General features: G+C 24.5%; 1 protein-coding gene across 1 annotated transcript; it reads left to right on the forward strand.

Annotated features, from left to right (window-relative positions):
- The first annotated feature begins 1882 nt into the window (after positions 1–1882).
- LOC122514403 (protein toll-like) lies at positions 1883–11158 on the forward strand. Its single transcript, XM_043631197.1, has 6 exons — positions 1883–2062; positions 2245–3242; positions 4548–4725; positions 9238–10235; positions 10306–10603; positions 10829–11158. Exons 1-6 carry the CDS (start codon positions 1883–1885, stop codon positions 11156–11158), a joined length of 2982 nt encoding a protein of 993 aa, XP_043487132.1.
- Positions 11159–13893: the final 2735 nt, after the last annotated feature.

A 13893-nucleotide genomic window follows, 5' to 3' on the forward strand; every position in this document is an offset into this window, starting at 1 on the left:
TAATGAATAAATCACAACCCCTTAAACAGTCAGCTCCAGTCAAAAGCGCGCGAAAATCTTTGTAGTTTTAAAATATGATAATAAATATCGAATATTATACACTTAAGAATAAGGAAATAAATTTTAAAATATTTACAATTTATATGTAATACAACGTATAATTTCTAATTATTTCAATAATTCAGCATTGCAAATATAGTAAACACTAATTTAACCAAATGAGAATTGCTTCAAATAGTAGAGTTATAATAGATATAGTTCATATCGATATATTAATATAAATCGTATGTTTAAGATCCTTGCTAGTGTACTCTTATACATAAACACAAATTCTTTTCGTAGTTACATTATACTTCGGCTTTACACAGAAGTAAGTACGCTTGTGCTGATAGTTACTTTGATCTAACAATGTAAATCGAAACGAACAAAAATACGTTAACTGTTCTGTAATTTGAATAGTGTAATATTGTTTAACTTCGTATATTCCGTTTTATTAACAGTAAGAAACACTTTTAATTATTATTAATAATATTAAATTAGTACATAATTATAATTAATGTGATAATAAGTATATAATTATATATAAGTATCTAAATAATAATCTATTCATTATCAAGATGTTACAGATATATTTAAATATGTTTTCTCGTTATTTTTTTCTTGAATTTATTTCTTTTATCAATATTATTAAATACTTAGATTCATTATTAAGTTAATTATCATATCAAATTATTTCCAAATCTATACCGGTTTCCGATGTTAGTCACTATTTTTACTGTTTTTTATTTTTTCTATTTAAAACGTAATTGTCTTCCGTCCGGATGAATATATTTTTGTTTTGTTTATTATTCAAAAACGTATAATATTTGAAATATTATTACAGTCCATCAATTACACTCGTCGAAAACATTTCATCATCTAGTAACGAATAATATCACTGAGTCAGGAGATGGAAGCTACATCATAGTATAGATAACGTTAAAGAATCGTTTAATAAGTCCTTGGTCACCTAAAATTATAGGTAAGCATTTAAATTATTTATCTTTTACCAGCTATGTGCTATTCAAAACTGATTATATCGGAAATTATGCTTTTATAATAAAATTTAAAAATATAAGTAATCAAGAAAAACAATACGAGAATAAAATAAGAAAAAGAAATAATAATAAGTATATCAATTGTTGTAGTAAACCAATGATTCACTAACCTAAAAATTAATTAAATTATAAATATCATATTATATATAGGTGAAGAAAAAAGGAAAGTAAATATAAGGAAGTAATATATCTAATGTAAGCTATTAACATTAGAAGTTGGCGAGCTCATTAAATTAAATGGAAGTCCCTTGTTTACTGTTCATCTTTCAAGTTCCTTTTGTATACATCCGATATTGCTTTCTCGATTTAGATCAAATTTAACTGAATAAACTAGTAGAAATAAAGATATTTTATTTAAATAGAATCTTAAACGCCGAATAAATTGGATTGGGAATATCTACGCTATGAATATTTGTGGCAATCTGTTAGATTTTGTTTAGTTAAAATCTGAAGTATTAGATTTTGCTAGTTAATTACTGCTCGTTTAATTTCTATAAATTTATTATTAAAGCTAGGTATTATTTTTTCTTTCGTTTTTTATATTTGAGATTTTTGGGACGATAACGTAAAATTCCAGCTACCAATAAAACAAAGTTTAAACACCACTAGAACAAGAGTTTTTTAGAGCAATAAATCGTAGCTTTATCAAAGGTTATTCTACATTGCAAACTTGCATTACAATATATTTCCGGTTTTAGTTTCATTGTGTAATTAAAATATTTGAAAACAACATTAAATGTGTATCTTAGTTACTTTTTCTTCTTCTAGTGGACAATTAAGAGAAGATGATTTTTAAAATCTTTGTCATATTTTTAATTACGTTCACACCAATCAACACTACTCCTTGCCAAGACAGTCCAACTTGCGAATGCTCGTCAAAGAAATCAGATGAATTAAATATTGCTTGCGATGTTGAAAATATTACAGCATACACCGTCAACATTAAATCAAGGAATAATATACAGGTATATACATAGAAGCCTTCTTATTCAACCAATTTTCTTCAAAATCTTAACCTAATATATATATATAAACTGTATAAATAGTTTTATATTAAAGAGATTTATACTCAATATCTATCAACTTGTAAAAGTTAAATCAATCAATTTCTTATTTTTTTCGAGTAAAATTAAATGATAAATTACAGATCGTTTGTAAAAATTGGAGAACATGGGAAGATTTTTACATCAAGGGCCGTCTATCCGAAAAGAGAATTCAATCTCTGAGCTTTGAAAAATGCGGATTATCAGATGATACTACTTTAAGAAATGTAGTAAGACAATTAGGAGTAAGGGATACACACACCCTCATCTTTAAATCCTTTAAAAACCTTTTCGGAAAATTAAAAAGACAACATCTTCAAGGATTCCAAAGTGTGAAATCATTAGTTTTGTCTGATAACGGTTTAACTGATATTTCTAATAATTTGCTTTTGGATTTTCCCGAACTGGAGCATATTGACTTATCAAATAATAATTTGAACCTACCTGTTGATATTTTCGATACGACTCTGAATCTAAGACGAATTGTGTTAATTTCAAGTGGAATAGACATAATACCTGTTGGAATATTTTATATGTTAAAAAATCTAGAGTCCCTAAATATTATTTCAAATAATTTGGAAAAAATCCAAGAAGGCACATTTGATCAATTAGAATCTTTAACAAGTCTGAATCTAGCAAATAATCTTTTATCTGAACTACAATCGAAAATTTTTTATAAGCTAATGAATTTGGAGAAACTTGATATTTCTATGAATAATTTCTCTACTATTCCACAAAAACTATTCTACCAAAATAAAAAATTGCAACAACTATACCTAGAAAGAAATCTTCAAAAAATGATTACTTTGCCAGATAATCTATTGGCGAATTTGACAATGCTTAGTGGAGTCCAGTTGAACAATAACGGATTTTCATTTTTACCAGAGAATCTTTTCTGGGGTTCATCATCTTTACAGTATATCTTCTTAAACGATAACTCTCTTGTTACTTTACCCAAGAATTTCTTCCGTGGTCTAAACCAAGTTAGAAGACTGTCATTAAAGAACAATAAAATTGAAATTCTTCCTAGTAAAATTTTTGAAGATATGGAAGAGTTGGGAATACTTGATTTGTCCAACAATCGAATAGTTCGTGTATCAAGGTAAATAATTATACAATTCATGGAAAATATATTTTTATTATTTTTATTTTCAAAAGTTAATATTTTTTAGAAACCTATTTCTCGGTATGCCTCTTCTGTATGAATTAAATATGGAAAGAAATCAATTGCAAGTTATACATAAAGAGGGTCTTACCCCCCTTACAAATCTATGCATTGCAAGGTTTTCTCATAATCCGCTAAAATTAACTCACGTAAATGGAAGATTATCAGTTTTTTATAAAAATCATTATCTCGAGGAATTGTATTTATCGAACAGTAGCATATACAATTTCTTTAATGATTGGTCGAGTGGTAACCATAATTTAAGATTATTAGATTTGAGTCACAACTTCATTTCCAATATAACGGTAAATACAAATTTTATTATACAATTATACTTTTAAGCAATATTATTTGAATAAATAAAAAATATAAGATTAAAATAGAAAGTAAATACATTGACTTCAAAGATCGTTTACATTTAGTATCATTTATTTTCTTTTTCTGTAGGCGTCTTCATTCATTTTACCGTCACGCAAAACTGCAATCGATCTGAGGTATAATAAAATAAGTAATATTCATTTTCATAAGTTCGAAGAAAAGGTAGATTTGCGTAAGGAAGAACATCAAATTTTCATCTTCTTGGCACATAATCCCATATTATGTGGTTGTCCCTTATATGATCTTTTGCGTTATCGTGAAAGAAAGATGTCTCCTTCAGTTTACAAACACTATTTTTTTAAATTAGGAAATTTAAAGTGTATACAACCCGATGGAAAGAACGAGAAAATAATTAGTAAACTTAATTCGAGCACATATGAATGTCTCGTGCATGAATACTATAAAACAAAAAACCAATGTCTAAATAATTGTAGTTGTTATATAAGATTGTCAGACATGACTCGTAGTTTAGATTGCCCGTACGACAAATGTTGGAATTATAAATCGATGAGACAAGAGTGATTTTTCAGAGAGACAATCCGTTTATAGTAAATCTGACATGAAATTTTTTAGCGATGATACTATCAACAGAACCTTTATTTCCAATAAACGTAAAGTTTTTCTTCTTATCCAATAAGAAAATATCTTCAATAACGCTTGATAAATTATCATATATACACAAAGTACGTTGCTTTTTATATCAATATTTTTTATTTCATACATTAGAGATATTTAACAAATTTTTATTCATTATTCTTATTTGTTTTTGGGTATTGGAATTACATAATATTCATATAGCAAGAATTTATTTTCACGAATTGAATTACTTGAAATTTATATTTTGGAAAAATTCATTTTAAGTAGGAAACCAATTATATGTAATTGTAATAGTGGAAATTTAATTGAATTCGTCAAATTAAATAGAGCTTATTATAAAGATCTAGATAATTTAACATCTATGGATCTTCTTATGCATCAGATACACATAGAAAATTTGTGTCCATCTTATTCTCTAGTGTCTAGAAATTTTTGGTTATCAGCAGTAATTCTATACAATTTTGTGTATTTCATATCCCTTATTAGAAAATATTTTAGGTCAAGGTTATCACGTAATAGACGACAATATCGTAATAACTTTTTTTTAAGAGCTAGGGGGCAATAAATAAAAAGAAAAATGATCGTTACGGGATGGAATTTGCAAACAAGTAATTCTTATTGTAATCACTGTGTTTTTATTTTTCAAATGCTGTTTGTAATAAGTAGTCGTTAGTTTTAGTTTTAATGATATTATTTATCGTTCTTTGAAAAAACACTTTGTCTCATTTATAACTAATTAATAAGAAAAGTATCCAACTCTTCCACGAATTTTAATTGTTGTCTTGGTGATTCTTTTTTTCTTTTCATATATTCATCTGTGATTGTGGTGGATCTAAAGAAGTAGTTAATATATGAAATTTGTTGGTTCCTTTGTTTACCGTATACTTTATCAGTTTTATATAATATACATTACAAGTATAGTATACTTAATCAGAAAAATAATTTTTGTGTTAGTTATAATCATGAGTATATTATACTAAAAAACATATCAAACTAATATAAGGTAATAAGTGTTGCTTGTTGTCATATTTTCATATATAATATTAAACACTAATAAGTATAGCAAGATTGAAAACTGTTAAAAACTCGTAATACTTACGACGTCATATCTAACATTTAGTGTGAATCTGTTTCATAACTTTTATTATCACTTTTACATATACAATTGTAGTCTCCTATCAAGATTTATTTACTGTTATTTATATGTAATGTATTATATCGTAATTTGTTAATCGATTTTGTTCGGAGGATTGATAGTAGAAATATTTATATATATAGGTTTAAAATTTTTAATTATTATTTTCGTAAAGTAAGTAGTATTTTTATAAATAAAGAAAACTACAATACTCTGTTTAAAACAGAAAAAATGATAAGACTTTTTATACGTTGACAACCAAAAAAAAATAAATCATAAGGAGCTAGACAATATATCTAACGAGGATATTTCAAATACTATTTTAAAAAGTAGATTCTTCAAAATTGAAAAAAAACTAGTACTGAAATATCAAATGAAATTCTAATAAATAAAGTATTTTATTTTATGCAAAAACATTAAATAAGATATTTTATTGTGATAATTTAAAGTAAAAGTAAATAGAAAAAACAAAAGTAAAGTAAAAATAAAATACTATAACTATAGGTTTTTTCTAAAGTTATATTATATCACTTAATAATATTATAATATAATATTATGTATATTATGTAATATATTTTTCGTATATTTTTACTAATCTTCGGTATTAATATAAAATGTAAGAAATTTTAATATAATGTAAAAGGAGATATCATTCAAATTCACAATGATTTTAAAATAAAGTAGAAAAATATGCATATTTTAGGATAAGTAGCTCATAAATAAAATACTATTTTTAGAAGTACCATTTGTTAAACAAATAAAATATGTTATACTAAAGAACACTTGTATCAAATAATAATAAATAAGTATTAAGAGTTTATTAGGTATAACATTCTTGTAACTATATCTGAAATTTACCCTCGCCATTTTTCGTGATTCATTGAAAATATAATCCTGATTTCTAATATATAAAGAGCTATATAAGTAACGTAAAAATATAGCAATAAAACACAACTCGTATTGATCGTAAAGAGGATATTAATTGTTTTTTATTAACTAAAAAATTGACTCCAAGCGTAAGATATGTATGAATTATTTTCTGAATATAATCGAAATTGCATTCAATAAAAATTAAAAATTCGTCTTTTCATAAAAAATATTAAAATATATAATAAAAAATGTATGATAATAATTATATTAAGAATAATAAATCATAACATCTTAAACAGTCAGCTCCAGATCAAAAGCGCGCGAAAATCTTTGTAGTTTTAAAATATGATAATAAATATCGAATATTATATACAACTAAGAATAAGGAAATAAATTTTAAAATATTTACAATTTATATGTAATACAAAGAATAATTTGTAATTATTTCAATTATTCAGCATTGCAAATATACTAAAAACTAATTTAACTAAATGAGAAATTGTTTCAATTAGTAGAGTTATAATAGATATAGTTCATATCGAAATATCTAATAATAATTCGTTAGTTTAGGTTTCTCCCTCTCTCTCTTTTGCGAGTATATTTACCCTTATATATAAATATAAAATATTTTCGTAGTTGCATTATTCTTCCGGTTTACACAGAAGTAAGTACGATTGTGCTAGATTGATACTTTGATCAAACAATTTAAATCGAAACGAACAAAAATACGTTAATTATTCTTTAATTTGAATACTGTAATATTGTTTAACTTCGTATGTTCCGTGTCTATTTAAAAGTAAAAAACTCTTTTAATTATTATTAATAATATTAAATTAGTACATAATTATAATTAAATGTGATAATAAGTATAATAATTATATATAAGTATTTAAATAATAATCTATTCATTATCAAGATGTTACAGATATATTATAAATATATTTTTTAGTTATTTTTTTTCTGAATTTATTTCTTTTATCAATATTATTAAATACTTAGATTCATTATTAAGTTAATTATCATATCAAATTATTTCCAAATCTTATACCGGTTTCCGATGTTAGTCACTATTTTTACTTGTTTTTTATTTTTTCTATTTAAAACCGTAATTGTATTTTATCCGGATGAATATATTTCTGTTTTGTTTCTTTTTCAAAAACGTATAAAATTTGAAATATTATTACAGTCTATTAATTACACACGTCGAAAATATTTCATCATCTAGTAACGAATAATATCACTGAGTCAGGAGTTGGAAGCTACATCATAATATAGATAACGTTAAAGAATCGTTTAATAAGTACTTGGTCACTTAAAATTATAGGTATGTTTTGAAATTATTAATCTTTTACGAGCAAACGTCTAGTTAAAACTGATTATATCGTAAATTATGTTTTTTCATTAAACTTTAAAAATATGTTTAATCAAGAAAAAACAAAACCTGAATAATTTAAGAAAGAAGAAATAATAATAAATATAATTATTATTGTCATATACCAATGATATCCTAAAAAAAAATTAAATTAAATTATAAATATAACATGAGGAAAAGAAAAAAAAGTAAAGTAAATATAAGGAAGGACACATAAAAGTGATATTATCTAATATAAGCTATTTACATTAGAAGTTGGCCAGACTATTTTAGTATGAAAAAGTTCCTTGTTTACTTTTCATCTTTTAAATACCTTGTGTATACGCCCTATTATACTTTCTTGATTTAGATTGAATTTAAATAAATAAACTATTAGAAATAAATACAATTAATTTAAATAGAATCTTAACCGCCGAAGGAAATTGATTTGTAATAAAAACGCCATGAATATTTGTAGCTTTTTGTTATATTTCTTTTAGTTAATATCTGTAGTAATAGATTTTGCTTATTAATTACTTACGTTCTATAAAATTATTATAAAAGTTAGTTATAATTTTTTTTTTGTTTTTCCAAAAGAATTTTTTTGTATCTCGCACCATATGAAAGGTTTCTTGGAAATTGTATAGAATATATCCTGACCGATGTTCTGACGAAGTGTAGATATTACTAATTTTAATTTGGTGGATGAAAGTTTATTACAGCTTCATTTTTTTTCGAATATATGATACATGTCGAAAAAGAAAAATAATATTATAGCTTTATTCAATTTGCATATATGTTATTGAAATGCGGAAAGTTGACATGAAGCAGTAATCTTTATACTTTTCGGTCCAAGGATCCTTTATGAGTGTGCCAATATTTTATGAAATTCTTTCTTTTAAAAAATTAGTATTTGCTACCTTCATGTTTTGATATGTTACGTTTTATGCTATTTAAAAGCGTTTAAAAATTTGTGGAATTATAAAAAATTTTGTAGAATTTTTGTGATGAAAACGTAAATTCCCAGCAACCCATAAAAAAAGTTTAAATACCATTGGATAAAGAAATTTTTAGGTCAATAAATTGTAGCTTTATTAAACGTTATTCTACATCGCAAACTTGCATTACAATAAACTTTCGGTATTAGTTTCATTGTAAAATTGAACTATTCGCGAAAATCCTTAAATACGTATCTTAGTTGTTTTTTCTTCTTCTAGTGGACAATTAAGAGAAAATGATTTTTAAAATCTTTATCATATTTTTAATTACGTTCACACCAATTAACACTACTCCTTGCCTAGACAGTCCAACTTGCGAATGCTCGTCAACGAAATCAGATGAATTAAATATTGTTTGCGATGTTGAAAATATTACAGCATACACCGTCAACATTAAATCAAGGAATAATATACAGGTATATACATAGAAGCTTTCTTATTCAACCAATTTTCTTCAAAATCTTTACCTAATATATATATATATAAACTGTAAAAATAGTTTTATATTAAAGAGATTTATTCTCAATATCTCTATCATCTTATAAAAATTAAATCAATCAATTTCTTATTTTCTTCGAGTAAAATTAAATGATAAAATTACAGATCGTTTGTAAAAATTGGAGAACATGGGAAAATTTTTATATCAAGGGACGTCTATCCGAAAAGAGAATTCAGTCTCTGAGCTTTAAAAACTGTGGATTATCAAATGATACTACTTTAAGAAACGTAGTAAAACAATTAGGAGTAAGGGATACACACACCCTCATCTTTAAATCCTTTAAAAACCTTTTCGGAAAATTAAAAAGACAACATCTTCAAGGATTCCAAAGTGTGAAATCATTAGTTTTGTCTGATAACGGTTTAACTGATATTTCTAATAATTTGCTTTTGGATTTTCCCGAACTGGAGCATATTGACTTATCAAATAATAATTTGAACCTACCTGTTGATATTTTCGATACGACTCTGAATCTAAGACGAATTGTGTTAATTTCAAGTGGAATAGACATAATACCTGTAGGAATATTTTATATGTTAAAAAATCTAGAGTCCCTAAATATTATGTCAAATAATTTGGAAAAAATCCAAGAAGGCACATTTGATCAATTAGAATCTTTAACAAGTCTGAATCTAGCAAATAATCTTTTATCTGAACTACAATCGAAAATTTTTTATAAGCTAATGAATTTGGAGAAACTTGATATTTCTATGAATAATTTTACTTCTCTACCAGCAAAATTTCTCGATCAAAATAAAGAATTGCGAGATTTTTATCTACATAATAATACCATTAAAATGAGGACCTTGCCAGATAATCTTTTGGCGAATTTGACGAAGCTTCACTATGTCCAGTTGAACAATAACGGATTTTCATTTTTACCAAAGAATCTTTTCTGGGGTTCATCATCTTTACAGTATATCTTGTTAAGCGAAAATTCTCTTGTTACTTTACCCAAGAGTATCTTCCGTGGTCTAAACAAAGTTAAAATAATGTCATTAAAGAACAATGAAATTGAAACACTCTCTGGTAAAATTTTTGAAGATATGGAAGAGTTGGGAGTACTTGATTTGTCCAACAACCGAATGGTTCGTGTATCAAGGTAAATAATTATACAATTTATGGAAAATATTTTTTTTTATATTTTATTTTCAAAAGTTAATAATTTTTAGAAATCTATTTCTCGGTATGTCTAATCTATATTATTTAAATATGGAAAGAAATCAATTACAATTTATCTATGAAGAGGCATTTATCCCCCTTAAAAATCTACGCATTGTGATGTTGTCTCATAATCCCCTAAAATTGTCTTACGTAAATGGAAAATTATCAGTTTTTTTTACAAATCAATATCTCGAAGAATTGCATTTAGCGAACAGTAGCATACGCCATTTCTCTGATGAATGGTTTAGTGGTAACGATAATTTAAAATTATTAGATTTGACTTACAACTTCATTTCCAACATAACGGTAAATACTAAATTCTACTATACAATTATACTTTTGAGAAATATTATTTGAAAAAATTAAAAATATAAGATCAAAATAAAAAGTAAATATACGTTTGCTTTAAAGATCGTTTACATTTAGTATTATCTATTCTTTTTTCTATAGATGTCTTCATTCACTTTATCGTCACACCCAATGACAATTGATTTGAGGTATAATAAAATAAGTCATATTCATTTTCATCAGTTCGAGGAAATGGCAGATAAGCGTAAGGAGGACCATGCAATTGTCATTCGCTTGGCACATAATCCCATATTATGTGGTTGTCCTTTATATGATCTTCTGCTTTATCGTGAAGGAAAGATGTCTCCTCGCATTAACAAATATTATATTATTAAAGTAGGAAATTTAAAGTGTATACAACCCGATGGAAAGAACGAGACAAAAGTTAGTCAACTGAGATCAAAGACTTATAAATGTCTCCAGCACGAATATTTTTATACTGAAAATAGATGTCAAAATAATTGTAGTTGTTATATAAGACCGTCAGATTTGTCTCAAAGTGTAGATTGCTAGTTTAACAAAATGTAGAAATTATAAATTGATGAAACAAGAGTGATTTTTCAAAGAGACAATCCTTTTATAATAAATCTGACATGAAATTTTTTATCGGAGATAATATCAACAGAACCTTTATTTCCAATAAATGTAACGTCTTTTGTCTTATCCAATAAGAAAATATCTTCAATAACGCTTGATAAATTATCATATATACTCAAAGTACGTTGCTTTTTATATCAATATTTTTTATTTCATACATTAGAGATATTTAACAAATTTTTATTCATTATTCTTATTTGTTTTTGGGTATTGGAAATACATAATATTCATATAGCAAGAATTTATTTTCACGAATTGAATTACTTGAAATTTATATTTTTGGAAAAATTCATTTTAAGTAGGAAACCAATTATATGTAATTGTAATAGTGGAAATTTAATTGAATTCGTCAAATTAAATCGAGCTCATTATGGAGATATAGATAATTTAACATGCGAGGACACACATCTTTCTATGCATTAGCTAACTATAGATGAATTGTGTCCATCTTATCCAGAATTTTATAAATTTCTCCTGTGTTCTCCAGTGATTCTAAGCGCTATTGTAATTTCTATAGTCTTTAACAGGAACAAAATGAGATTATTACGTTTGAACGTTTATAACACATGATAGCGCTTAGTTTACACGAAGGATTAGGGCGAAATTAATAAAAAGAAAAACGTTCGTTACGGGATGGACTTTGAAAACAAGTAATTCTTACTGTAATAACTGTGTGTTTATTTTTCAAATGCTTTTTGTATTAAGTAGTCGTAAGTTTTAGTTTTAATGATATTTATTTGTCGTTCTTTGAAAAAACACTCTGTTTCATTTATAACTAATTAATAACTAAAGTATCCAACTAAGTCTTTCATGAATTTTAATTGCTGTCTTGATGATTCTTTTTTTCTTTTCATATATTCATCTGTGATTTTGGTGGATCTAAAGAAGTAGTTAAAATATGAAACTTGTTGGTTCCTTTGTTTATCTTTTATCTGATCAGTCTTATATAATGTACATTACAAGTATAGTATAATTAATCAGAAAAATAATTTTTGTGTTAGTTTTAATCATGAGTATGTTATACTAAAAAGCATATCAAACTAATATAAGGTAATAAGTGTTGTTCGTTGTCATATTTTCATATATAATATTAAACACTAATAAGTTTAGCAATATTGAAAACGGTGTTAAAAACCCGTAATTTGTTCTATGTCATATCATACGTTTAGTGTGAATTTGTTTCATATATTTTAATATCACTTTTACATAAACATTTATAGTTTCCTATTAATATTTATTTATTGTTATTTATATGTAATGAATTCTATCTTAATTTTAGAATCGACTTTGCTCGGAAGGTCGATAGTAGAAATTTTTATATATATATAGGTTTAAAATTTTTAATTATTATTTTCGTAATGTAGCTAGAATTTGTTTTTAAATAGGGAAAATTATAATACTGTTTTAAAACAGAAAAAATAAAAAGACTTTATATATAGACAGCAAAAAATATAAATCATAAGGAGCTAGACAATATATCTAAGAATATGATATTTCAAGTAATATTTTAAAAAGTAGATTCTTCAAAATTGAAATAAAATAATACTGAAATATCAAATGAAATTCTAATAAATAAAGTATTTTATTTTATGCAAAAACATTAAATAAGATATTTTATTGTGATAATTTAAAGTAAAAGTAATTAGAAAAAACAAAAGTAAAGTAAAAATAAAATACTATCATTATAGATTTTTTCTAATCTTATATTATATCACGTAATAATATTAAACAGTAATATAATATTTATAATAATATATATTATTAATAATATTATTAATACATTATTATTAATGTATATATATATATATTAATTATTAATTTATATTATATTATATGATAATATATATTACGTAATATATTTTGTATATTTTTACTAATCCTCAGAATGACAATAAAATATGAGAAATTGTAATTTTATGTAAAAGGAGATATCATTCAAATTCACAATGATTTTAAAATAAAGTCGAAAAATACGCAAATTTTAGTATAATTAGCTCATAAATAAAATACTATTTTTAGAAGTATCATTTGTTAAACAAATAATATATGCTATACTAATGAACACTTGTATCAAATAAAAATAAATATTTATTAAGAGTTTATTAGGTATAACATTATTGTAACCACATCTGAAATTTACCCTCGCCTCTTTTCATGATTCATTGAAAATATAATCCTGATTTCTAATATATAAAAAGCTATATAAATAACGTAAAAATATAGTAATAAAACACAACTTGTATTGATCGTAAAGAGGATATTAATTGTTTCTTATTGGCTAAAAAATTGACTCCAAGCGTAAGATATGTATGAATTATTTTCTGAATATAATCGAAATTGCATTCAATAAAAATTAAAAATTCGTCTTTTCATAAAAAATATTAAAATATATAATAAAAATGTATGATAATAATTATATTAAAAATAATAAATCATAACATCTTAAACAGTCAGCTCCAGATCAAAAGCGCGCGAAAATCTTTGTAGTTTTAAAATATGATAATAAATATCGAATATTATATACACTTAAGAATAAGGAAATAAATTTTAAAATATTTACAATTTATATGTAATACAATGTACAATTTCTAATTATTTCAATAATTCAGCATTGCAAATATAGTAAACACTAATTTAACCAAATGAGAAAT

This window comes from Polistes fuscatus, unplaced genomic scaffold, assembly GCF_010416935.1.
Source record: "Polistes fuscatus isolate 324 unplaced genomic scaffold, CU_Pfus_HIC Scaffold147, whole genome shotgun sequence".
Lineage (NCBI taxonomy): Eukaryota > Metazoa > Arthropoda > Insecta > Hymenoptera > Vespidae > Polistes > Polistes fuscatus.

What these genes read in the sequence shown, in the direction of transcription:
- LOC122514403 (XM_043631197.1), top strand. Translation starts at nt 1,883, where the DNA reads ATGATTTTTAAAATCTTTGTCATATTTTTAATTACGTTCACACCAATC. An exon ending in CGAATAGTTCGTGTATCAAG is followed by an intron (nt 3,243 to 4,547) that starts GTAAATAATTAT and finishes CATTTTAAGTAG; the next exon opens with GAAACCAATTATATGTAATT. An exon ending in ACTTCATTTCCAACATAACG is followed by an intron (nt 10,604 to 10,828) that starts GTAAATACTAAA and finishes CATTTTCATCAG; the next exon opens with TTCGAGGAAATGGCAGATAA.